Source organism: Zeus faber, assembly GCF_960531495.2.
Source record: "Zeus faber genome assembly, chromosome: 5".
NCBI lineage: Eukaryota > Metazoa > Chordata > Actinopteri > Zeiformes > Zeidae > Zeus > Zeus faber.
In genome coordinates, this window is record NC_137192.1 from 31,864,669 (window position 1) to 31,892,667 (window position 27,999).

Consider the following 27,999-nt stretch of genomic DNA (forward strand, 5'->3'; position numbering starts at 1 on the left):
TAATAATAATACAATAAAAATGAGATCACTCGCTCTTCTCTGGGGGCGTTTTGGGAGGGAGCGGCCCCGCCCCCACGCCTTCATTTTCCACCGAGAGAGACCGAACAGACGAGGCGGAGAGAGAGAGAGAGAAAAACAACAACAAACAAACAAACAAAACAAACAACAGCGACGACGACAACAACAACAACAACAGCGGCGGCGGCGGCGGCGGCAACGGCGACTAAAAACGCGCCCGGGCGCCCCCGACGAGCGGAGCGACGCGCTGGTTCCCGGGTCCGAGCGCGTCGCCATCGCCCCTCGTGACGCCGCCGCGCGGTGGGAGTTTTCCTGCGTGGGGCGCGCGGCACGTCCCGTGGCGCTTCCTGTGTTTGTAAACTGCACCGGACCGAGGAGCTCGCGGCGAGTGGAGAAACCCGGAGGTACGCCACGCACCACCACCACCACCACCACCCCCCCGGGGGCGCCGCGTCCGCCGAGGGGGCCGCGGAGACGCGGGCGTGTGCTTCGCGGCGTCGAGGTTCCGACGTTCTGGTCGGGAAAACAAAAGGAATCCGCGAACGGCACGGCGCCGAGGCTAGCGGGTGTTAGCCAGCCCGCTAACGCTAGTGGGTGTTAGCCAGTGTGCTAACGCTAGCGGAAAATCAACGGGGGACGACGGCCATCGCGGGTGTCTTTTATCGGTTAAATCTCGTCGTGGGCGGCGTAGTTCGTCGCGCGGCGGGTCCGGTGTGTCGTTTCGTCGTTTGAATGTGCGAATTTAGGGGAAGCGCTCCGTCGTTTTCGGAAGATTTACCAGACCGAGGACTCGATTCCGATCAATTACGACGCTGTGTGGGCGCCAGCTAACGCGTTAGCATCGAGGGCACCGCTCGGCGGCGGCGCTAGGCCACATATGCTGCGAAAGAACCTTCGCCTTTCTCCCGTTCGTGCTAGCCAGGTTAGCCGCCGTTAATCTGGCCCGACTCGCCCTCTAATGCCGACGGCGGACGCTGTGTCCCGTAAGAACGCTTATATTCGGCGGGGCGACCGTGCGTGTGTTCGTTGATTTAGCGGGGAATCGGTGTGTTTGTGCTCGGGAGAATAAGGATCAACAATGGATGAGGCTGCTAACAAACCATTAGCAGGCAGACGGGACCGTTAACGGTTGGTCGGTTCGATTAAAATAAATTGAAACGCAGTGGGTTGATATAGTTATTTATATGTTATTTAATATCTTTATTGAAAAGATCCAACTGTGTAGAGCCCGGATCACATCTTCCCAAACCTACTTATAAAATCCGCACAGTGCCCGTTGCACTTACTTTTATTCTGCTTATTTTAATACTAAAATGACCGATGCGGAGACTGTGAAGCAGGCAGATCGTGTCGGAGCTCCAAACATCTGCACCAAACGGATTAATTCATCAGATAAATGATGTGGTATTCGTAGTTCCGAGGGGCCTCGCCCCCTTAGTTGATGTAGAATACAAACATCATGTGAATATTCCACTGACCTGCGTGGTCTCAGTGCTGCTCAACTTTACTAAAACTGCACGAGTTCAGTGGAGAGGCTCGTTCTTCATCATTTTTACCGATATGAAAACATTACGTCTGTAGCGCTGCCTCCACAACAGGGTTCCCCATCATGACCTTAACAGTTTCGCATATTTTTGGGTCATGGCCTCCTGGTTGCGTGAACCTTTTTTTTTTTTTTTTTTTAAACTCTGGAAACTTTTTAGATTAACCTTTCATGTAAAATAAAAGCTGTGTTTTGCGTTCAAATCTCGCAGTTTAAAGATCCTTAATGTCATTACATTTTAACCTGGGTTGCTTTGGTCGTTTTGGAAACATAGGCATGCGTTCGGAAGATCGTAAATCTGATGATCACTTTTTAAAAATAGATTTCAAATCTTTGTGATCCTAACATCTGATTGTGGCTCTTAGTGTGTAAAAACATATTGTTATTACAGTGATGCTGTGCACACTTTGCTAATGTGTACTGTGAAATAAAACCCGAAAGTACAGAAATATTTTACCTCGGGCGTGTTGTCTGAGGCAAAATATGCTTCAAATGATACGTGTAAGTGTTGGATAATCCAAATGTTTTTAGATGATGTACCGATTGGGGAAAAGGCCGCAGCTATTCAGCTCTGTTATTTTGACTCCGGATTAATAATCTGTCGCATGAAACGAAGAGTCTTTGTCCCAAAAAAAAACCTAAAACTATTGTCCGGTGCATGCGATGACTGTTGTAAACCTTGTGTTTGTTGCAATGATGTCGTGTTTGACCCAGGTCCTCCTCCTTCTCAGTTTTAATGCTGGATGAGTGAGGCGGGTGTGGCTTCCCACCAGACTGACCATCCTGACTGACGGATCTCTGGAGGGCCCCGCCCCGCTCCCTGCGCCCACATACACCGTTCCCACTGCAATGTCACACCTGCCCAGCAGCTCAGTCCGCGACCATATGAAATGGGTTTGTTTCGAGAACACCAACGTGGTTAGGAGTGACATTATACATTCTATACAGTCATTGTGTAATTCGGGATGTTGTTTTTTCGATGCATCTCGTTAAATTCCATGTGGCAAAAATGACAACAGCGTTGTTATTTGTGTGTCACCTGCCGTCCCTTGTGTCTTTAGGCAGGGCTGCTCGGCTGTGAAGCGGTCCTTTCCAGTATGGCTCTCATGCAGGCCAGCTCCATGGCCGGTCCTCCCAAAAAGATGATGGCTCCCCTCGGCCATGGGCCGCCACAGAGAGAAGGTCCTGACCGTGGACCCCAGAGCCACATGATCCTTCCATCTGGAATGAGCTGTCCACCCCTGGTGAGGACACATTGTGTTTTGTTTATTTTTATTAGTACATTGTTTAAAAAAAAAAAAGGCTGTTAACCCTTTTTCATCATGAAAATAAAAACCCACTTATAATCCAATGAAATCTTAGTTTCCACTTTGGGAACATAGTTCACAGATTTGTACATATGTCCCCATTTCTGTGGCAAGAGGTCACAAACCAATGCAAAAAAATGTCTTTGTTTTTTTTTTTTTTTTACTTTGCGCTGCCAGTTTCCCAAAAAACATTGATGTTTAGCTTTGGCGTTTAACTAAAGGGGCTTGCTGTATTAAAATGTTATCAAACAGCACCTAGGAATCACACAAGCTGTAGGACGCAGTTTAATTACGAGTGGCATCCAGAGCTGGGCTCGGAAGTTCTCGTGTTGCTCGCAGAGTTGCAGAGTATGAGATCCTTAAAATACACTTAAAATAGTTGTTTCCCCGTGGTCTCGAACACACAGTGGGCAAGGTGGACAATGGCTTGTTTTGTTGTGATCACTAGCTCATCCGGAAGGAAGGTGAATTCCAAGCTCCCCGCCTGCTTGACGAGAAGGAGATGAGGGCCAACGAGGACATGCAGCTGAAAAAAAAGAACAGGAAGTCAGGAACGCCCTGTAAAGTGAGAGAACAAGACGGAAGGGGAGGGAAGGTCAGTGGTAATGAATGTTTAAAAAAAGGGGGAAAGAAAATGGCTCTCGTTTCTGCCGTACAGGTCTGTTGTTTTCCTATCATGAATAAATGTGAATTTTCTCATCAACGTACCCGTTTGTGGTGATATTTAACTTTTTTTTTCTCCCCCTTATGTTCGAATTGGAGGCTTTCATCTGGGTACATTTTTGGTGTGTGGGTGGGGGGAGGAGTTGAGAGAAGATGTGGAGGGGGCGGAGGATCTCTGGAGAGGAAGGGGGGAGGGGTGCAAGCGGAGAGGAGGACAATAACTGCAGTTGTGTGCACAAGGGGGGAGTGAAACATGAGGGCATTAAGCCATTGGTGGGGATTCGGTCTCTTGTTTTTGAAATGAACACGTTTTATTACAAGTGTATTATTTTAGGTGTTTATGTAGATATATAGTTTTATTATCTAACAATCTCTATTGTTCATTCTCCTAATTTTTTTTTTTTAGTTCTTTTATTTTTTTTCTATTAGATTTTTTTTTTTTCAGGCGTTTAACTGCATCTATTCCTTTTTGTTAATATGCCATCTATGGTTTAAAATTTATTCATTAAATTAACCCAATTTTTTGTGATTTATTTATTTTTCTAATTCAAATTTATCTTTTCCGGTCTTTTTTTTACAACCTGCCTTTAAAGGTTTTCTCTTTTTTATTTATTTATTTATTTATTTATTATTCCTCGATATTCATTTTAGTGTTATTCCACCTTTTATTCAGTTGTTTGGAAATTGACCCAAGGACCCTAGATTAAATAAAATAAAATAAAAATTACTTTTTATTTATTTCCAACCCTAGTGACATGAGATTGGGAGGTCGTGCTAGTTGTTTGCTTCACTGCTGTGTCATTTGTATGAGTTGCTAAAGCGCTGTTCTACGCTGCTCATTTTAGGGCCCGGGTGGAGATGAGAACGGTCCGTCATCCAAAGTGCAGAAAAACTTCATCTGCGACCACTGTTACGGCGCGTTCCGGAGCGGATATCACCTGAAGAGACACATCCTCATTCACACAGGTATATGCCACGCTTGCAACCGCCCACTATCACGTCTCATCAATTTCACATGTCTGATAACGTTAATGGCATTTGTAAACAAACACCCAGAGCTGGTTTCAGTCGGCCTGAATGTAGGCGTGCGCAGCAACTGTACGTTTTTTTTCAATGGCCTGCTTTTAAAGCGCTTCTTTGGTCGTAGCTTTTGCCTCACAGCTAATCGGTGGTATCTGTGGGGACCTTTTACTAAAACTGGTGCTCTTCGGTTTAGGGGAGAAGCCGTTTGCTTGTGCCATATGTGACATGAGGTTTATTCAGCGTTACCACCTGGAGAGACACAGCCTCATTCACACGGGTATGCGTCCTCTAACCGTACCCATATTACATAATCTTCCACTCGAACCAGTGGACAGCAAAAGGTTCTCAGGGTTTATTTCCTCTGTGGACAGTAATTTCCAACAAAGCGGATAGGTAACAAATGACCCTCAATGTAAAATGCAGGAGGTCTTTTCTATACATATGTCGGTCCCCCTAACACCAGTGACAATTTGAAAAGTGATGGTCTATCTGGGAAAAGCCTCACTGCACAGATGGGCAGCACAAAGCAGCTGGTTGTTCAGTTGTATTTATTATTATTATATATTTTTTTCTTTCTTCTATTTTTTTGTATGGGTTTGTAAAGGAAGATCAATGTATGGACATCAAAGGACTATACTACATATTGTCAAGTTGTCAAACTAATAAGTTTGACATATTGAAATAAATAATGAGCTTTTAGAACTTTACTAGGGCTGCAACTAACAGCTATTTGATGAATCTGTCTATTACTTTTGATTAACTAGTCACTCGGATAAAAACACAAACAAATGTTATTTCCATCATTTTATTAAAAAAGCAAACTGTTATTCCAAATTGACAATATTAACATAATTAACGGACCTAAATGTATGCTATAATAATTATGTGTACTTTATTAATCGCTATGGGGAAGTTGGTTCTCTGCATTTACCCATCCTCGTATCTGACGTATCTAGGAGCAGTGGGCTGCCACCCACGTGGCCTTGCCTGGGGAGCAGTTGGGGGGGTTAATTGTCTTGCTCAAAGACACTACAGCACTCTACCAACCCAGGATCGACCTAGCAATCTTCCGATCACCAGACACTTTTTTATTATTAAGTGAACAAAAACAGCGTTGTTTGAATTAAAATAATAATAATAATTAAAAAAAAAAGGTAAAACACAAACTAAGTGTGAACAGGCTTTGCTACATCGAATAGCTGTAGCAACAGGCAACAGGCAACAGACTATGGAGGATCAATTGTTTCTGCTTTTCCCACACTCACTATCTCTCTCACACACACACACACACACACACACAACCAAACCCTCTTTATCTTTCTACAGGATCTTTGCATTGCAATGTATGTCAAGGCCAGTAACCCAAGGGTCAAATACAGACTACACACTGCAATTTTCTTTATATATAACACACATGCTTGAAATAGCTTAATCATTAAATTGCCATAATTGTAATAAGTAATTAGCTCTACTGGGTAGTGTTAATTTGCTTGCTAGACTAACGTGAGCTATAACCCCTCTGCTTTGCCATTGACGTTAGCCAGCTAGTTAAATACACTTGTCGTGCAATATTGAAGTAAATTTGACTTAATAGACCATTCAAGGTGGATCGTGAGCAAACACAGGCTATCAGATAAATGAGAATTACCTGCTGTGGGACCAACGATTCCTCACTTCAGAACGCAACGCATGCCATGGGTCTAAACTCGTTTCATTAGTAACGATTTTGTTGTAACTTAGTACACTACTCGTAAGTAACTTAAGTTTACTATTAACTTACTATTGTCGAGTCCCCTTCATCCATGGCTCCAACGTGTTTTCGTTTCAGTTTTTTTCATATTACCATAGCGCTCCCATGCCATGCAAGATCGGTTTTACATAGTTTGCAGCAAACACACTTTGTACTCAAATATAATGTGAAGTGCTCTCATACTATAGATGATTTTGGTCGAACATTTTTCTCCCCCATGTCGCCTCCCCCATGTTTCAAATGTTTCTTTTTTCTTTGTTTGTTTTTTTTCCTGGTGTTTTGAAGCCGGCTCCGTGACACAGCGTGCAACAACAAATCCAATGAATCGATAATAAAATTGCCAACTATTTTTTTATAATTTAAATTAAATCGATTTCATTGATTTGTGCGACACCCTAAACCTTACTTATAAACACAGTGTCAATATTTGCATTGTACCCTTTGACATTGCATTCTTTTTTTACACTTCTAAGAGTACGCACATGTGGGTAAGTCAACTTTCAACCTAAAAGTTTATGTACCCGAGAGACTTGTTTCTTCTAAAATTTACAATTTGAAGTGTAAGTTGTCCCTCGACAGTGTTTAAGGTTAATTTAATAAAGCTATATAGCGTAATTTGATATCCGCTAAGATTGCACGAATAATCATCCTTTTTACGGCATCTGCCGATTGTTTGCACCAGGTCAGTTTGTCAGTGAGGATCATTTTGTTCTTTTGAGGTATGTTGGTTGTGCAGACTGAATAGCTAATAATCCTATGCTCTGTGTGTGTAGGGGTGAAGCCATACGCTTGTTCCATGTGTGACATGAGGTTTTTCCAGCGTTACCACCTGGAGAGACACAGCCAAACTCACACGGGTATGCGTCCTTTTACCGTACCCATCTCAAGTTAAACCAATTTTAAACCCCAGTCAAAACATCCGATAAGTTAAATTAAAATAAATATTTTCAAATTGTCTTCTGTATGATCCCTGTCCCAGTCTGACAGGCTTTTATTTTGTTCAGAAATTTTAGAGACAAACATTTTATATGGGTCTTATTTGGTTCTTGTGGTGTTTTTGTTAATTTTTTACGGAATTTTCAGCTTTGTTGGCCAAAGAGTCAGGGAGCGGGGAACAGAACCTGACAATAAACAAGTTGTTAGATCCCTCGCACTCAATTGAAGGGTGGCATGAAAAGACAAAGAAAAGGCCAAACAAATGTCTGTTAAGAAGGATGCTGGACAGAATGTTGGGGGGGGGGGGGGGGGGGGGGGGGTGTGTGTGTGTGTGTGTGTGTGTGTGTGTCAAAATAAATGCACACAATGTGTTTCTAAATTAATTTCACTTGTACTTTGCAAGATCATTGTTTTACAGACCACCACAGCTTTTATACAAAAAAAGTAAGGCAAGGCCATTAAGAAGACATGGTAAAATATGGCAATAGTCCTTTGATGTCCAAGATTATTTGGCATACAGATTTACGATTGCACTCATGTCTAGGGTGGAATCAGATTTTTTTCTTTGTGTATTTAATGTCACCATGTAAATGTCACAGTTTTATATTAGCTCTTATTTTAGGATGGTCAAGCATCTATCAGGCTGGAAACTCATTTTTCTCCTCATTATTCACTAGCTAAAATGCATGACTCCAAGCATTTGTTTGTGCCTTTTTAAGAGAATTTTATCATATCTTCAGTTATCAATTTGTGTTGCACACCATAATGCTCCCATCACCTGTGGAGCTGTTCCAAAACCTTAGAAAAAAAGTTTAATGTTTCTCCTTTAGCTTGACGGCATGAATGCCGTTTTATCGCGTTGACACTACTCCACGTCTTCACACCGGTTTTGTTCAGAGGTGTCTGCCAGATACTACGAAGAGAAGCGCTCATGCCACGCGTAGAACAAATCTGACCCTCATAAAATGTTCAGTGGAAAGTAAAATGTCTTCCCAGTTTAAGTTTAAAGTTCTTTGTGAATGCTACTCCCCCTTGATGCTGTCAGAACCTGTCAGCTAACGTGTTGCTGCTCTGTGTATGTAGGGGTGAAGCCGTACGCTTGCTCCATGTGTGACATGAGGTTCTTCCAACGCTACCACCTGGCGAGACACAGCCTCACTCATACTGGTATGCGTTTGCTCGACCAGCTTTTTAGGACGTTGTGTTGTCAACATGCCATTTCTCTCAAGTAAAATTACATCCAGATTGGCGTTGTCTAACGTAGCATGTGCATTTTTTTTAATATTTATTGGTAGATATATCCAGGTAATTATTGAAATTACTGCATTCAACTAAAACTGTCCTTTAAACTGAAATCAGACTTAAGGCCACGATACACTACACAAGAACCGTTATGTCCAACTTACATAATTTTACTCATTTTCACCTCACGATAATCTGATCTGCTGCGGGAACAGTGCCTACATTACAGGACAAATGCAGCCTGACCTTCACAAAATGTCAATTCGTGGACACACGAGCTTGCCGGCTGGTTAAAGTTAAGGAAGTCCAGCTTTGTTGCAGGAACTATTTCAAAGTCAGCATCAGATAATTGATAGGATGTTGCTACTGCGTTACTGTACGAGTGTTCCTTGTGTGGCAACAATAGAGAAATAGGAGAACATTGAAATTGCTGGTCTTCTCTACATCTGATGATAGCACAAAACACAATGGGAGAAGGAGATTAGGGGGGGTGTAATGTGACCAAAAAAAGATCTCTTCCGCCACTGGCCAAATTGGAGATATAAACGGCCGACCTGTCTAGTGTATCGCGGCCATTAGGCCAAACCTTTGGAAACTAGTGCACATATTCATTGGCTTCAAAAGAAAAGACATAAGAGTGATTTTCAAAGGCTATCATAAATGTTATGTATAGATTTTCGAGGTAATATTTGATAACTCTTATGTGTGTAGGGGTGAAGCCATACGCTTGCTCCATGTGTGACATGAGGTTTTTCCAACGCTACCACTTGGCCAGACACAGCCTCATTCACACTGGTAGGGGTTTGCCATTATTTACTATGTTAAACCCTGTTCGCACTGGACTAGTTTTACCTCGGGACGGCTAGTGATTTGTAATAACAGTGGAGGTCTGCAACAATTGTTATTCAGTGCCAATCTCCTCTCTCCTTGCTTGGTAAAGTTAAAAGCGCCACAGCGATTGATCTACTGTACCGTCCTGTGATAATTTTACTCCTGTGCGAATCGGCATTTAGAACCTAAATAGCCGGGGTATTGAAGTACTGCAGGTCCTTATTAATGGACTGACTGTGGAGCAACCTTGAGTCTTTTTCTTTTTTTTCAAGTATCTATAAGGATTCAGACAATTGTTATCAGTAGAAGATGGCTTTGTTACCCTGTGTGCTACTCAATCATTACCCTGGGAAATTCTAGATATAAATGTCCTACCTGCAAAATACATTTATTTTCAGTTATGACAATTGCTACCAGTTGCTTTTGCCATGTCCAAATACATTATATGAATGGCAACTGCCCATTTAATGCAGATTCTCACAAATGATTGCTCTGTGTGCAGGGGTGAAGCCATATGCTTGCTCCATGTGTGATATGAGGTTTTTCCAGAGATACCACCTGGCAAGACACACTCTCACCCATACGGGTACGTGTCTCCCCTAACAGCATCAGGGAACTCACATTTCCCCCTGGTGCATAGATATATGGCCTACCTGTGAGAATATTTTCAAACATAAGGAGTACTGTATGTCTGTTCCAAGTACTCAGTCCGTTTTGTTAAAGATGGGGGTTAAGTAAAGCTAAGTTTCAACACTGTTGGCGTTCTTGAGCACCTGAATTCACAGAAGGTGTATTGTTAGGTAGCACTGACCAGTCTATATTAACTGTGACATGCTAATTTGTATACATGGCTGGTGAGAACAGATTCTAAAGTTTGGTACTGTATGCGTTTAGGGGTGAAGCCGTACGCTTGCTCCATGTGTGACATGAGATTCTTCCAGCGTTACCATTTGGCAAGACACAGCCTCACCCATACTGGTATGCTTGTATTATTTGTTTCCACTTATTGTAAAACCTTTTTTGTTTTTGTTGTTTATTTTTTCTGCAAAACAATTAAGATATGGCTACTTTCAATAATGACTGCCTGTATAGTACAAATGCTATAAGTGTCTATTATATATATATATATTTTATTTTTTTTCTTTTTCAAATTTAAATAGAGTATTAAGGCTTTGTTGGAAACTGTCCACTTAAATGGCCCTGATATCCTTTTGTGATAAACCGGCTATCATGATGACTATTGTCTTGCAACTTTTGCATGTGTAGTCTTAATTGTTGTTCTGTAGTGTCATTTTACACACTCATAAATCCAAAGAACATTACAAACAGTAAGTAAGTATAAGAGTTCATTACCAGGCGGCGACAGATCTGATCAAAGGTCCTTTTTGCTGACTTTCTGGACTTACCTGAGCATCTTTTAAGATGAAGGCCCCAGGAAAAGGACCCTGAGAAAATCACCAACTGGCTTTAGCCATATTTATGTGTGAAGCATGTCCAAATCTAACTTAATCTCTCAGTGAGTATATTGTTTCCAATGGTTTGGCTTAAGGTGTGCTGAAGCTATATACTGTAAGTGAACCAAAATCATTGTTATTTGAAAGTCTTTAGTTTTCTTTCTCATGTAATGTACTTTTAGTGGATTGTATGTGTAAAAAGGCCTACAGTTACCAACCTTTTCTTGATGATAGAATTTTATAAATGCTCTTATCTACCCTGCAAATAGTCATTTTTAACATATTTGTTTCCTGTGATTATATATCTAACATTGACATGACTATGTTATAATGGCTAATGTTTTTGTGCTCTGTTTAGGGGTGAAGCCATACGCATGCACCATGTGTGACATGAGGTTTATCCAACGCTACCAGCTGGAGAGACACAGCCTCACTCATACGGGTACGTTCTTTATTCTTGAACACTGGAGCCTCCTTTCCATCACTCGGGTCACGCATGAGCCCCATGTTAATTTCTATATGACTGCGTCAAACTCGAGTTTGTGTTTTGCTGTTGTTTTGTTTTCAATCTGTGTTTACCAGAACAGCTGTAACTGCAGTAAGCTCCGCAAGTACTCAGACAGCAAAACTATTTTTTCCTCCATACTTTGGATGGCATGCGGCTCTTGACTTCTAGCCACCGCAGCCGTACCAGCTTTATATATGTCCAAACACCACAGGTATTTCAATGAACGAAGACAATATTCAGGAAAATACACCATTTGCTTTTTGCCTGCAAAACACATCGCTAGAGTATTCGTCGTTGACCCAGAGTGGTTGGATTTGGTTCTTGAGGCAACACAGAGCACTTAATTAGTGAACTAAAGAAAGGGTTTAGAATGTCTCATGTTTCTCCCATCGTCTGAGTTGTTTGATAGAAACGTCACATTCCACGTCACCCCATCCATCTAGGAATCACTCACTCTTGTGATGTCTGTGCGCCACAATATTGCAGATTCAGAATTTAATGCTGCTCTTTGGAAAATCATCAATGAATGAGAAATACATTTCTACCCAAATCTTTTTTTTTATTTTTTATTTATTTATTTATTTTTTATGAATAAAGAAACAAAAGCAAACGTTTTCATTGAGCAATCTGCATATACATTTCAGCCATTATTTTGTTTTGCATCTGAAGCTATAGTATGGAACAAAAACACAAAATAGTGCTGTCTCACTACTTATGGAGTTAACTTTGCATTGTATTCTCAAATAGGTTATGTTCCAATCAATGTTTTAATTGAATTTTCATGCGATCTTTAAAGCCCATGTTTAAAGTATACTTATTAGTATGTTTTGTCATTTTTCTTTCTGGGATTTTAGGAGGGAAATGTTTCAATTTTGCTCTCTGGGAGGGAAGTTTTTTGATAATGGTTTTTACTATAATGCCAATTAGATTGTTTAAATACAATATTGCCTCTGAAAAGCATGTGAAATATTCTGTTTTCTACATAGATGTTTCTACCAACTGCCTAAAATTTTCTGACCTTTTGTGATCAGCGTAAAAAAACAAAACAAAACAAAAAAAAACCACTTGAAGTTTCCCCTCCACAAATTTACTCTTAAGTAGCCATATGTCTAAAAATGACCACTAGCTAGGTGTGATGAACTGAAATGGCGTCGGTTTGCATTTTTCTCATGAGGAAATTAAATTTGGCGTGAACGTTTTTCACTTTTTAGGTATTGAAAAGTGAATGGCTAGATACAGTTATGATCCCACATGCATCCTCTATTGTCCCAAGATCTGGTTAAATTTAACATTGGCCTTTGAACTATTCTGATTGTCATTTAAACTTCAATTACATGATTGGAAGAGCAGGTACACTTTTTTAACATCACCGGAAGATCCCATGTCAGATGAAGTGCTGATGAGTGCAACCAAACTTTACTAAACTTATTGGGTTAGTAAAGTTTAAACTGATCATTTTTGGCAGTTGAGTGTTTTGTAACGCTAAAGCTGGTACTTTGTGTACATAGGTGTGAAACCTTACGCTTGCACCATGTGTGACAAGAGGTTTTTTCAGCGCTACCACCTGGCGAGACACAGCCTCACTCATATGGGTATGCGTCTGCCAATATTACCCAGTTACAAGAATAGGATTCCTCATCATTTATGTACTTGATTTTGGTTTAATAATCTATATTCATGTACAAATGATAATGGATGAGACTAGTTTCTAGTATGGTTTGCCACTAGATGACATCATCAGCTCATGTGATGTGTTGTTTAAGTGGATTATAGTCCCACTCTCAAAGAGTGAATTCATCTGAGACAAGCACCATGATGGCTCCCGTTCCCCTGTTGGTAATTGCAGCATCTGGCATTGGTTATTAACCACCAATATCAATTTAGATGATAGTTGCAGTCTAATATTTGTAGTCTCCTTTTTTCAGTCGCAAAATTAACATGTTGATACTCTGGTCATTTAGGTGTGAAACCTTATGCTTGCACCATGTGTGATATGAGGTTTTTTCAGCGTTACCACCTGGCAAGACACAGCGTCACTCATTCGGGTATGGGTCCGTGCACCGTGCCCATGACATTTAGTGTCAGGAATGAAAGGGTCTTTTATCAAGTGCATTTATTTTAGACTTTTAGGTTTTCTAAAAAAATAGATATTCAAGGAAATGAGTAAGCACTAATGTGAAGTCCTAGCCTATTTGATTTTCGGCTCTATAACTTGCGCAATCCCAAGTCAGTACCTTTTTGTTGCTTGGTATCTGCACTTCAATGGACGCTCGTCTTGAAATGGCTCCAGAAATTGCATTATCACTTGGTTGGAATAAGGAGGATTATTTTTGCATGAAATTGGTGTATGTGTGGTTAATAACCAATAGATTGGAAAATGATTCCTAAACCAGTGTGGGGAGCGAAGCACAGTAATGTAATATTGCTACTTTGCGTTTAGGTGTGAAACCTTACGCTTGCACCATGTGCGACAAGAGGTTTTTTCAGCGCTACCACCTGGCGAGACACAGCCTCACTCATATGGGTATGCGCACCAGACCTTACCCATGTCATTGACATCAGTGTGTAATTGTAGTGAACAGGGTCAGTCACCAGAAATGTAACTCATTTCACTTGATATTGAGATTCTTTACCTTGTTTGCCAAAGCACAACATAGAAGTTGTGAACTATGGATAAATGCAGTACTATGACATCATCAGCTCATGTGATGTGATGATTGTGGATAAACTAATTGATTTGCACAAGTCCAGTGCTACCCTCACTATTTGATTTTGAGTGGGGAACTAATATTAAAGACTACACGCCCCCTACAGTATTGTTTTGCAAATCAATAAGTGGTTAACAACCCATCAATTATTAAATAAAATGTTTATCAACTAGTTTTCACATTGATGGATTGTAAAAGACCTATAAAACCAAGCAGGCTGAAAATAATGCGATGCTCTACGTCTAGGTGTGAAACCTTACGCTTGCACCATGTGTGACATGAGGTTTGTTCAGCGTTACCACCTGACAAGACACAGCCTCACTCATACGGGTATGCGTCCGTGCACCCTGGCCATTTCACACACTTTGTCATATTAGGAAGTTTGTGTGTGATGGCACCAGAAAACATTGAAAATGAACATGCTTTAAGGACTATCAGATCTTGACTTATTTATCAGTCATGTAGCATCCTTTTAATATGGTTTTAACCAGTTGAAGATATTTGAAATCACAATATTCTGCACCCCTAATTGTTGGCACCTATAATGACAAATCAAAAAGGCTGTAAAGAACAAAAAAGAAACAGTTTAAAGGGCTTTTTTTTTTTTTTTTTTTTTTCTACTCTGAAAATTATTTAATTGCATTAGACAGGGTGCCAACTTCCTGGCACGGTTAGTGAAGCTTTTATGTTCCTTGTTGGTATGGGCAAGTTAGTTGCATGATTTGTGACTGCTTGAGTGTAACTCATGGATTAGGGTCATTGGTTTCATGCCTTTGGGTTGGTTTTCATTTATTGTGCATCTTTATCTGGCCTGCTTCCTTCTTATGATGAATACATTTTCTAATACTGTAGGACAACTTCATCGGGCTCTCCTTTGCCTTGCCACTCATCTTACTCATTGTGTGCTGAGGCAAACTCTATGCTCTGCAAGCAGCTACACGCATAGAATATATTAAGATGGTGTCAGGAGACCGTGATGGTTTTCCCAGGCTAATTAACTAGAACGTAGGTGCTTTGAAAGTGCATTTGCCAATATTGGAATTTCCAAGATTAATGTCACTGGCCTTTTTAACCAAACTTCCACATGGTGGAGAAATGGCCAAAGATGTCTAAAATGGGCTTTTGACCTGATGCAGCAAAGCACACAACTTTTTGAACACAGACCAAATTAATTTGTGTGAGGTTGTTGCTTACTGTAAATAAATGACTCACTCGGAAAAGGCAGATTTCAGATGAATTCAAACATTGGAAAGCATAATCTATATAACATTTGTGTTAGCAGGCTTTTGTTTCAGCACATTGTTTACCTTTACATGGTAAGCATATAGAAACGACGAAAGGCGTAGCTCAGTCAGAATCATTGTCTTTATCATTGAAGCAATATACTGGCGTTTTATGTAAGCAGTTATTATATTACCCCAATAGGAATCAGAAAAGTTCTATTAATACCCATAGCAGTAGAAATGTCATTAGGAAACATTGTCTTGGGAAAATTTTAACTGAGTTTAGCTTTCAGTTTTCATAAGAAATCTAAGAAGGAATTGGCTGACCTTTGGAAATGGTCAATATCCTTGTGAGGTCTGTAGCGAGAATTTGAGGAAATGTGAGGATTTCATCCCATTTTTTAATTAATATAGATACTATTTTCAATACTACACAAGCAGTCTTTTGAGAAGGAATCCATCCCCTACTAGCTCCTCCATGCATTTACAGCTCACTTAAACTAAGCGCTCAGGATGTATTTGAGTGGTTCTTTGGGGTTCAAAACCAAACTAGATGTTTTTTAGCATTCATTGAAAACTATATTTATGGCTGGTTATATTGATCAATCATTAATTCGTTCATTAGATGTTGCAGAAAAGGCAAAGTAAAAAAGAAAGCGCACAGGGCTTTTTTTTTTTTTTTTTTTTTTTTCCCTAGTACGAGGCTGATCTTGGGTTTTGAGTTTCCCTGCTGGAGCCAATTTGAAGGGGGTGCAGACCAAAAAATGGGGGGAAAATGCTACAGTTAAGCCTTAGGAATGTTATGCAAATTATTTGAAAATGATCTATGTATTTGACCAACAATTGATCAAATTATGCTTTGCAATATTAAAACTAAAACAATGTAATAATCATAGTTGATGGTCTGCAAATAAATTTAAGCAATCTCTGAAGTTTTGAATCTGGAGAAAGAGAATGGAACAATACACAAACCAAATAGGTTCTGTCCAAATCATAGACCAGGTGTTTTTTTTTTGTTTGTTTTCTAAAGAGGATGTATTACAATGTCAATTCAAGTTCAGTCTCAAAGACATTCCCTTTGACTTGAAAATCTGTAAAGCAATAAATATAAATTTAAATAGATTTTAATCTCAGCACATTTTTAAGTATGTATATGAATATTGACCCTTCAGCTGTTCAGATTGTCATTTCAACTTCATGATATAAAAATGTAATGCTTTCAATAATTGGAGGAGCAGGTATGTTTTGACAGACATTGGAAGGCAATGCGCTGATTACTACAACCAAACTTTACTAACCTACTTGGGTTAGTAAAGTTTGCACTGAACATTTTTGGCAGTTGTGTTTTGTAACGCTAAAGCTGGTACTTTGTGTGCATAGGTGTGAAACCTTACGCTTGTACCATGTGTGACAAGAGGTTTTTTCAGCGCTACCACCTGGCGAGACACAGCCGCACTCATATGGGTATGCGTCTTGGGGGGGGAATTTATATATCCAAATAGCTTCTGTCCAAATCATAGGCTAGGTGTGTTTTATTTATTTTTCTAAAATTGGTTTATTAAAATATGGATTACAGTCAATCAGACTTTTTCTTTGACATGCAAATGCAGCCTTTTAAATATTACATATTTATCTCTGCACATAGATGTCTACCAACTACCTAAAATTGTCTTGCCTTTTTAGATTTGCATAAAAACTGTCCATATGGCTTATGTTAGCATAGTATATTAAACTGAAATAGAATTGTACTGAAAACCAATTGGAATGTGCTCATGAGAAATTATAATTTGGCTTAATTGTTTTGTACAACTAATTGTAGTTTTTGTCAGGCTTGGTAAACTGAATGACTACATAATTTATTTTTATTTTTTTAAATTCAAACATTCTCCATTGCCCCAAGATTTTTATTTTTCTACATTTAGATTTGAACATTGACCCTTCAGCTATTCCGATTGTCATTTCAACTTCAAGAAGATATAAAAATGGAATGGTTGGACTAATTGGACGAGCAGGTATATTTTGACATACTTTGGAATATACTATGATAGGCAATGCGCTGATTAGTACAACCAAACTTTACTAACTTAATTGGGTTAGTAAAGTTTAAACTGAACATTTTTGGCAGTTGTGTTTTGTAACGCTAAAGCTGGTACTTTGTGTGCATAGGTGTGAAACCTTACGCTTGCACCATGTGTGACAAGAGGTTTTTTCAGCGCGACCACCTGGCGAGACACAGCCGCACTCATATGGGTATGCGTCAATATTACAGTCACAGATATTTATTACTGTACACCTGATGATGGATGGAATGTTGAACTTGAGCTTGGATTTTACCTGCTAAAGCCAGTTTAAAAAGGGATTAAACAAACAAACACAGGCTGAAACAATGAGGAGGCCTTGTAGAATTTCATGATAATTGACCACATTATATCTATCAAAATTGAAAATAAAAAGAATGAAATTGTATAGCTTTTTAGATCCATACATGTGTAAACATCGTAGATGACAGTGAGTATACATTTCAGTGATCTTTGAAGTTTTGCAGCTTGAGAAGAGTATGAAACAATACACTTAAGGAGTGATGTCATGGCCTTAACTCTTGAATGAAAAAAATCCAAGAAGCTTCTGTCCAAACAGGCTAGGTGTTTTACGCATTTATGTTATGTTTTTATGCATTTATCAAACTATCAGCTCAAACTCAGACATATGCAGATGTGGACAAATGTGTTGGAACCCTTACAGCTCATTGAAACAATGCTTCATTCCTCCTGAAAAGTGATGAAATTAAAAGCAATTTTCTCATGTATACCTGCACGCCTTTGGTTTGTCATAGAGTAAAGCAAGGAAACTGAAAAGAGATAAATTATATTCTAAAATGGCATGGACAAAAATGATGGGACCCTTAACCTAATATTTTGTTGCACAATCTTTAGAGGCATCACTGCAATCAAGCCATTTGTGTTGCTCTCAATGAGACTTCTGCACCTGTCAACAGGTAGTTTGGCCCACTCTTCCTGAGCAAACTGCTCCAGCTGTCTCAGGTTTGAAGGGGGCCTTCTCCAGGCTGCATGTTTCAGCTCTTTCCATAGATGTTCCATAGGATTCAGATCAGGGCTCATAGAAGGCCACTTCAGAGTAGTCCAATGTTTTGTTCTTATCCATTCTTGGGTGTGTTTTGGGTCATTATCCTGTTGGTGGACCCATGACCTGCGACTGAGACAGAGCTTTCTGACACTGGGCAGTGCGTTTCGCTCCAGAATGCCTTGATAGTCTTGATATTGCATTGTGCCCTGCACAGATTCAAGGCACCCTGTGCCAGAGGCAGCAAAGCAGCCCCAAAACATAACCGAGCCTCCTCTTTGTTTCACAGTAGGTATGGTGTTCCTTTCTTTGAAAGCTTCATTTTTTCGTCTGTCACCATAGAGCTGATGTGACTTGCCAAAAAGCTCCAGTTTTGACTCATCTGTCCAAAAAACATGCTCCCAGAAGCATTGTGGCTGGTCAATATGCATTTTAGCAAATTCCGGTCTGGCTTTTTTATGTATTCCTTTCAAAAGTAGAATCCTCCTGGATCTTATTCCAACTTATTAATAATATTTACAACTGTAGTCACAGGAACATCAAGCTGCTTGGAGAACGCCTTATAGCTTTACCTTTAACATGCTTGTCTATCATTTTCTTTGTGATCTCCTCAGACAACTCTCTCCTTTGCTTTCTCTGGTCCATGTTCAGTGTGGTGCACACGATGATACCAAACAGCAGAGTGACTACTTTTCTCCATTTAAACAGGCTGCATGACTGATTATAACATTGAAGACGTGTGTGATACCAATTAAAGAAAACAGTTAGATTCAAATTTCACCATAATCCCAATTATTTATCATCTTTTCTAAGGGGAATCAACAAATCTGTCCAGACCATTTTAGAATATAATTTATCCCTTTAGCAATAATTTATCTATTTTCACAGTTTCTTTGCTTTACTCTATGACAAACTAAAGGCATGCAGGTGTACATGAGAAAATTGCTTTTAATTCATCACTTTTCAGGAGGATTGAAGCATTGTTTCAATGAGCTGTCTGGGTTCCAACTAATTTGTCCACGTCTGTATATATTTTTTTATTTACATGAAAATTCCACCACTGTAAACTATATCAAATCTTCATCTCTGCACATAGATGTCTACCAACTGCCTAGAATTGTCTTGCCTTTTTCAATCAGTGGGAAAATGCTTAATTTGGATTTCTGTTGGCATAATATCGTAAAAAGAAATATAATTTGTACTGAAAGCCAATTGGAATGTGCTGTGAGAAATTTTAATTTGGCTTGTAGTTTGTCGGGCTTGGTAAACTAAATGACTACATTTTTTTCTTTATTAAAACATTCTTCATTGGCCCAATTTTTTTTTTAAATTTTTTTTAAGCATTTCGATTTGAACATTGACCCTTCAGCTATTCCGATTGTCATTTAAACTTCGAGAAAATATAAAAATGGAATTGTCAGAGTAATTGGACGGGCAGCCATATTTTGCCATACATTGGGAGACACTATGATATGCAGTGCGCTGATTGGTACAACCAAACTTTACTAACCTAATTGGGTTAGTAAAGTTTAACCTGAACATTTTTGGCAGTTGTGTTTTGTAATGCTAAAGCTGGTACTCTGTGTGCATAGGTGTGAAACCTTACGCTTGCACCATGTGTGACAAGAGGTTTTTTCAGCGCTACCACCTGGCGAGACACAGCCTCACTCATATGGGTATGCGTCTGCCAATATTACCCAGTTATATATCTATTACTGTACACCCGATAATGGGTGCCACTTGTTTTTAATGTGATGCCAATGGATGACATCAGCTCTCATATAATGTGTTGAATAAGTGGATTTAAGAAGCCATTTTAATCTGAGACAAGCAACCTAATTGCTTTTTCCCCTGTTTGTAATTTTAGGCTTTTGCATTGGTTATTAACCACCAATATCAAGTTTGGCCAATATCTGTAGCTCCTTTGAAAGAAATACTGATAGATTATTAAATTAAAAAAAAAAAATGGAGTCAGGCGCAGAATTAACATGTTGATACTCTGGTCATTTAGGTGTGAAACCTTACGCTTGCACCATGTGTGATATGAGGTTTTTTCAGCGTTACCACCTGGCAAGACACAGCGTCACTCATTCGGGTATGGGTCCGTGCACCGTGCCCATGACATTTAGTGTCAGGAATGAAAGTGTGATTTATCAAGTCAATTTATTTTAGACGCGTTTAGACTTGTCTTCATTCAAGGAAATGAGCATGTAAGCGTTTGCTTGAGTTTTGCCTTAATGGATTCACCCGCACAATTTTAATCGGTTCATATAGTTTGACCAGTAACTACTTGCTGCGTAATGGCTACAAAAATTCCATCATTAAGATAACTCAAATTTCTTTCATTTTTCATTTATTATAATCTTTTCCCTTTTTTGCATGAATTGGCATATATGTGGTTAATAACCAATATATATGATTCATAAATATACAGTATGTAGAGTGAGGCACAGTAATGTAATATTGCTACTTTGCGTTTAGGTGTGAAACCTTACGCTTGCACCATGTGCGACAAGAGGTTTTTTCAGCGCTACCACCTGGCGAGACACAGCGTCACACATATGGGTATGAGCACGCCAACCTTACCCATGTCATTGACATCAGTCAAATCAATTTTCCTCAAATCACCAGTATAATATTTTGTTAGCAATAGACAGTTGTGGAATTGGATATCATGATTAGATTTGGGGTGCAATTAATATTTCAGGAGTACAAAGTTTATTCCTTGAAAGGAAATGTGTTAGTTGATTTACAACCAAAATCAGTTGTTGATAATTGATTACAATTATGAAATTTAGTTAAGGTTAGTTGTACATAAACTACATTTAACAGAGATGGATTGTGAAACATACAATTAAATTTAAATAAAAGGCTGAAAATAATATTGATGCTCTACATTTAGGTGTGAAACCTTACGCTTGCACCATGTGTGACATGAGGTTTGCTCAGCGTTACCACCTGACAAGACACAGCCTCACTCATTCGGGTATGCGTCCGTGCACCCTGGCCACCCTGGCCATATTTAGAAGATCGTGTGTGTTGGCACCAGAAAGCATCGAAAGTAAATGTGCGTTAATCCCACCAGATTCACTCCTATCTATCTGGTATTATTGAATTATTGGGCGTTCTTGATACCTCCATGTTTTGACGAGACAATGGTATTTCAAATCCAAATACGTTACCTCCCACCACCAATGATGTTGGCACCTTTGACATACTAAAAAGGCTGTAAAAAGAACTATGTATGGTAAAGATATAGCAGAAGTAGTAACTGTGTTTATTTCCATTGTTGTGTTACAAATGCAGGCGATTTCATTGCCCTTTTAGCATCTATATTCTAATTTGCGTTAGCCAACTCCAGTTAAATGAAATGTGAGTGTCCAGTTATAACTGATCTAGAGTTATTCATTTAGTTTAAAGATTAGCCTGTGGGATCAGCCTGTGGTCGGCAGGCAGGATCAACGCGGCTTGAAAATCTTTTTGACGAGAGTCGATGCGATTGTTATGCAACTTGTTCCGAACGTTCCAACCGTTGGGCATGCCATGCAGGGAAGAAGCGGACTACGTGGAGCAAAGTGGGTGTATTGATTTATCTTATTCTTTAATATCTTGTTCTATTGAAAAAAATATTAAAATAGGAAAAAGACTCAAACGCGCCTCTCCATTTTCGTTGTGAAGTTGACCTGCACGGACTAGTCAGTACAATAGGACATCTCACTCAGTATTACTGGTTACAGATGCACCTCAATGCAGCAGGGCTACTTAGGGAATCCCTCGTTACTACGATCATCGAATGATGAGTCAATACCTGAATAATGTATTGTGTTCCGTATTCACTTCTGTTGATCGATAAGACAGATTTGAGATTTAAACTATACAACATTATGTCTTCGGAATTTTACAATGTTATTTTGATGTTTTATTTTTGTACATCCAGACCTGACAATTATTTTCTGAATTATGCTTTTGCATTATTTTATTTTTTTAATGGGATGGAACCTACAAGAGCATAACATCTTACCCTCTAGTCAGCTAATGCTGACTTATTTAGCTGTGATTAGGTCCACATAGTTGAAGTTGAAAACCAGGGATTTCAAATTTAAATCTCAGTCGTTGAGCAGAATCAGTTGGTGAGTCGGGCCTTTTTGAAGGTCTTTTTTTGTTTGTTTATCCTTTACAGCCTTTTTAGCTATTTGCCACTTGTGTCAATAATACTGGTAGGTAATCCTGATGTCATTTGAGGTTCGTGATTCAGTGTAATCATTTTAAATTGTGTTTTCAAAGTAATTAGATTGTTCAAGGAGGTCATGCAGATCGTGTAGCAGTGCCCCCTGGACTCCCCGACCTTCCTGAATTTCTACTTGGGCCCGCTTTCAGTGTTTTTGGCTTATTATCCACCAAAGTGACCTTTAACCGTAACCAGCACCACGTTTTCTAAATTCAAATACATTACAATGCGTGTCTCATTAATTTCAGACTGCAGGTAGATGACACCATCGTAGTTACAGTTCTAAAGCCCACATGCAATCATGTGAGAGTACATTGATTAAAAACATTAGTTTGAATACTAGAGAACATTTTAAAGAACAGTAGGTATTCACTGATATCTTTCGAGCGCTGGGAACCATAGATGTCCATCATTATCTGATTTTGGCTTACAATTTGGAAGTCTGTTTTTGCTGTATGTGGCAAAAAAAACTATATTCAAAGAAAGATGAGTCGGTGCAGTCGGACATTATAAAATTATGTCACACTGAGGAAATTGGGTGGCTTAAACCCTTCAATTTGGATTAGCTTGTGTAATTGTTGCATGTCTGAAATTTGAAACATTTCATGTAAAATTATTTGCTGGTTTTCATACTTAGCGTAAGGATGGAACTACCTATGAATTCATCTTTGGCCCCAGCGCCAGCTTGAGCCGTAAAGATGTATTTTGTTCTCCTGAGGGATAGGGCTAATACATTGCTCTGTGTGTATAGGGGTGAAGCCGTATGCTTGTTCCATGTGTGACATGAGGTTTATTCAGCGTAACCACCTGGAGAGACACAGCCTCACTCATACGGGTATGCGTTCATTTACCGTACCCTTACCACTGAGAAAGGCTCTAGAACTTGTAACACCACAACAAACTCGAGTTTGGATTGTCAAGTCATTTGATGGGATGTTGAACCAGCCTCAAAAAACCTAGATCAATTTGTGGGGGCACCATATTCCATAGATCTGAAAAATTTTGAAATTCTAATTCCACTCTGATCTACACATACTGAGTTGATGACGAGGCACTTTTTTTTTTTTTTTTTTTTTTTTTTTCTCTTTAATATCAGTTATACCATGAAAAATAAATAAAATGACAACAACAAAAAAAAATCATCACTAATTTTCCATCTCTGTTGTGTGTTGCCAATTTAATCGGTAACAAACTTAGTAAGAGGAAATTGCACACATTTTATTACGATGTGGGCCTGAAAATCATTCCATTGACTGTATTTGTGTGCTCTTCTAGGAGAGAAGCCATTTGCTTGTGACATGTGTGATATGAGGTTTATCCAGCGCTACCACCTGGAAAGACACAAACGTGTCCATAGCGGGGAGAAGCCGTACCAGTGTGAAAGATGCCAGCAGGTAAGTTTTATTCCCGATTATTTTTATGTGCAAAACCCCCGTCACTGTTCCCACGGTGAGTAAATAACCTTCGATTTCAATCCATTCCACAGAAATGTCTTCCCTTTAACTAAGAACTGAAATGCATGCGTTCCATGTGCAGAGGTGAAATATTAAGAAGGGCCCAAACACCTGGAAAGTGTTGTATGTTTATTCTGAGCAGTTGCTCACTCTGGCCCAAGTAGATCTCAATCAGAAATGTTAAATATGTTGTGATATGTTGTGTCCAGGATGAGCCTGAGGGAGCATGTGTATAGATACGTGTTCCTTCAAGGAACGGTTAAGTTCATCAAAACTCAACACTGGACCCTAAAAGCCACATGCTTCCCTGAAGCATGTGGCTTGATACTCATCTCTGGGTGAAATGTAGTACATTGCTATTATTAGAGTATTTGTTTTATAGATAATTATGAGTATTATTAGAAATGTATGAACTGTATTACTGTTACTGACCTACATGGCAACAATTGGTTGTGTAATCCACTTGATTACCAAAAATCATATGACATCATCAATTGAAATGCTCTGTTTGCACTAGCCTGTGATGATGTAATCCAGTATCGCCCACTGTAAACTGGATCACCTGCAGTGTTGGTGATTGATCACAGCTGCTTGTTCAACTGAAGGTGCAGATGAAGTGACGGTGTCGCTGCTTTCCCTCACCAGTGATGCGTCCTTTTGTTTTTAGTTATTTTTTTAATTGAGCCTCTTTCACTTTATTTCTCCCAAAGAACTTTTCACGGACGGACCGGTTGCTGCGACACCGGCGGTTGTGCCAGGGCCGCGGCGTGGCCAAGGTGGAGAACCAGCCGTGCTGCGAGCCGCGCCCGTACCCCCAGGAGCCCCCGCCCGCCCCGCCCACCTGGAGCCCCCTGCATCCCCCGCCCGGTCGCCTGGCCGTCTGACATTCCGCCTTCCATCCGCAGCACCTCCAGGGACGGGACATGCCGCGGGGTCTCGCCTCTGCAGCTCTGTACTGGATGGCGCCACATTCTAGCACAGACTGACCTTGCAGCTCAAGTCTGGGAATAACTAAGGAAAGAGGGACATTTGTGTTTTTAGTTTTGTTGTCTTTTTACTGTATTTCTTCTTACTTTTTTAAAAGACAGACTTTTCTGTGATAAACAGTGGTTCTGTTTTGTACTTAATCTATTTGATTTTTGCGAGAGGAGGGGGAGGAGAAAAAAAAAAAGTTTTTGTTATTCAAATATATCTGCTTTCGGTGGTACTTTGAGGAAGGGAAATGGGTGTTGTTCATCCAGACGCCTCGGCAGCGATGGGACTTGTACGTGTGGTTGTATATAGTGGCAAGGCGGCGTATCTGAACATTCTGCTAATTTGTTTCTCTTCAGCCCATTTTGTATAGCAAATCACTTGCGTGACAACAGAGTACACCAAAGTACCTCTGCAGGCCGTGCAGGTGAACCCCATTTTTTATCAATCCATACAAGCCAGATGTTGCTTTTTGTTGCTGGGATGTGGTCATGAATTTGGACTCCTGGCTTACTTACACGATTCTCCAGTCACCGTGCCATTCCATACGAAACAGCCCCCGTGAGCAGTGTCCGGTCTGAATATGATTTAAACAATGGGTGTTCACTTACATCTCTGGAGGGACTTTTAGTTGTTTAATGAACGTTTGGTTTGTCAAATTATTGAAAAGGTGTAAAAAAAAAAAAAAACAACAAAAAAACAAAGCAAAAAAAACAACCGCTTTTTGAAATGTCATTTGTGTACAAATTGGTACAAAAGAAACTTTTTTGTTTTTTTTGTTTAGCAGGGGCTTAATGTGTTCTCTTTTGCCGCTGTAACAGAACAGACCTGAGGATGACATTTTTGGTTACAGGGAGGAGGAGGAGGAGGAGGAGGAAGAAGAGGGGGAAAAAAAAAAAAAAAAAGATATCTACTTTAAAAAGGTGACATCCAAACTTTGGTGACAGGAGGACAGATTCCAGTTGACTTTAATTCTGGGTCAAAAGTGACGGTCACAAGAAATATCTCCCGTGGTGTATCTCACTGTTCTGTATCTTGTGTGAAGTGCTGATGTCTCAGGAAATGGCACAGGATGACAGCCTTAGCAGGTCCTCTTCCCCACCCACTCGTACCCGGAGCTAGGCTATTGTACTTAAAACAGAATATGTACAGAGATCTAAAGTACTCTAGCATCTAGCCGTCCCTCCAAACACTTGTTAGTTCATAGATCTTGGTTGGCCGCTTCAGCAAGTTCCATTATGTTTCATGTACAGATTCTCAGTTGTGAGATTAGCGGGGGTATACAAAATCTTGTGGCCTTGGTGTGCTTATTTTTTTCTGTATTCATTTGCCTTTTTTTTTTTTTTTTTTTTTTTTTTTTTGTTAACTGTTTATTATTGTGGATCAGATATATTTACTAAGACAAGGCCGCCTTTTTATCATCACGCTACGTTGTTTCCTTCAATGGCGCAAAGAAAAGAAGAGAAAAAAAAAACAAAAAAAAAAACGGCTAAAAATTCTCCCGTCGGCGGAGGTTGTCTTTTGACAACGGTGGATATTTTAAGTCATTGTTACTGATGAAAACATAACCATTATATAACCATTCAGGAGCGAAGGGAGTCTGACAGTTCCATGTGAGGAGTCATAGTGCTAACTTATTTCCCACTGCGCTGCTCTGGCCAGGTGCAGGCGGTAGCAGAGTCAACCCTTGCTTGACCGTGCTACACACTAACAATTGCCTTTTTATCCAAATATTATGTGGTTGGTGTGTACAATGGATGTCTGTTATGTTATCAGGCTTAGCCTTAAATAAGTGCGAATACACAAATAATCATTGTAGTGCTAAATGATATTGTGATGACTGATTTATTTTACCCAAGATGAACTCTGGTCATACTGTGTGAATCTTTCATGATCGGAGTGAGATGGCTAGCGGCACCACACCAGAATGGCTAAAGGGCAATTTCGAAATTGACTTCACCTGTTAAATCCCTAACCGTATTTTGTTTGTTTTTTTTAATTATTGTTATCAGTTTCATTGTTAAAATGCAATAGAATCCTTGAGCCTCTGGTCATTTGCTAAGATGAGGATTTTTTAGACATCATGATATAGGCGTCTGAGAAATTCTCATTACATTATGATGATTGTTTCAAGGACATTTTTTTTTATTCTGATAAATTGTAAACACTGGAACGAAAGGAGAAAAAAAAAAAGACAAAAAAAGAAATGGATATTTTTCCTTCAGACTGTACTAGATTTTAGGTTTTAGACAGAGCCTATTTCTCCTCAACCTGACAAAGACGGTGGACAGAACAATTTGGATCAGTACAGTTGAGAGCCCAGTATGTCCAGTAACTTGCCATTATTAGTGGCAGTAGTACCACAATAAAATGTTTTTCTTTACTTTTTTTTTCTTTTTTTGTTATTATACAAAGTCCCTGGTATTTGTAGTGAATTATATTGATAATGGTATTAGATAAGCAACAGCATAACAGTAGCTATCACAGATTAGTTGTTTTCTTTATTAGTCTTGCATGCAGAGTTATGGTCCTCAGTTAAGATGGGATCTTGATATTGATTATTTTGTGTAGGCAAAAATGAGTGCATAAGAATAACTTCCTAAAAATGTTACATTAATTATTGTAAAGATGGGCTAACTAATATGTACCCTTGTGATCCAATTAGTTTCAACTGTATGACTTGAGAGGAGAGGCTTCTTACTATTATGCTGAAATAAAATAATTTGTAAAAGATATTTTAATCCGTTGTGTTCGAATGATTGCATAATTAACATTGTATTATGTCATTGAGGCGACACCTTAGTCCAAAGTAACCTGCAATAATATTTTGTCTGTAGTAGTCAAACCAACTGCATATCACGGTCACAGGCAGATAAGTCATGTATAGTAAGAAGTAACATGGGCTGGATCCTGATGAGACGTAGAAAACAGTAAAGGAGATCAGTGGATATATATGCATATATTTTTCTTTTTATTATTTTTCTTGGTTGCGAAAAATGTGCCAAACATTTTGTGTTGAGGATAACATTAGATTTTTTTAATTTCCCTTCGTGGAGTG

The 27,999-nt window shown here is 39.5% G+C and overlaps 1 protein-coding gene across 24 annotated transcripts; it reads left to right on the top strand.

The window, feature by feature from the left end:
• The first annotated feature begins 105 nt into the window (after window positions 1–105).
• Window positions 106–27,676, top strand: znf740a (zinc finger protein 740a). Of its 24 annotated transcripts, none has more exons than XM_080000762.1 (26): window positions 106–422; window positions 2,276–2,479; window positions 2,623–2,805; window positions 3,317–3,433; window positions 4,377–4,497; window positions 4,748–4,831; window positions 7,078–7,161; window positions 8,324–8,407; window positions 9,194–9,277; window positions 9,816–9,899; window positions 10,208–10,291; window positions 11,126–11,209; window positions 12,784–12,867; window positions 13,237–13,320; window positions 13,716–13,799; window positions 14,230–14,313; window positions 16,587–16,670; window positions 17,129–17,218; window positions 17,373–17,456; window positions 19,880–19,963; window positions 20,299–20,382; window positions 20,769–20,852; window positions 21,190–21,273; window positions 23,267–23,350; window positions 23,791–23,909; window positions 24,680–27,676. In XM_080000762.1, the coding sequence occupies exons 2-26, from the start codon at window positions 2,411–2,413 to the stop codon at window positions 24,851–24,853; spliced, it is 2,385 nt and encodes a 794-aa protein (XP_079856888.1). In that variant the 5' UTR covers window positions 106–422; window positions 2,276–2,410; the 3' UTR covers window positions 24,854–27,676. The 24 variants fall into 24 exon arrangements, with proteins under 24 accessions (XP_079856888.1, XP_079856877.1, XP_079856895.1 ...); XM_080000751.1 differs by having other exon boundaries at window positions 2,293–2,479; XM_080000769.1 differs by having other exon boundaries at window positions 2,293–2,455.
• The last annotated feature ends 323 nt before the right edge of the window (window positions 27,677–27,999 follow it).

Coding starts and splice junctions, on each gene's coding strand:
- znf740a (XM_080000762.1), top strand. CDS start 2,411: ATGTCACACCTGCCCAGCAGCTCAGTCCGCGACCATATGAAATGGGTT. Junction 3,434..4,376: donor AGTCAGGAACGCCCTGTAAA/GTGAGAGAACAA, acceptor TGCTCATTTTAG/GGCCCGGGTGGAGATGAGAA. Junction 11,210..12,783: donor ACACAGCCTCACTCATACGG/GTACGTTCTTTA, acceptor TTGTGTACATAG/GTGTGAAACCTTACGCTTGC.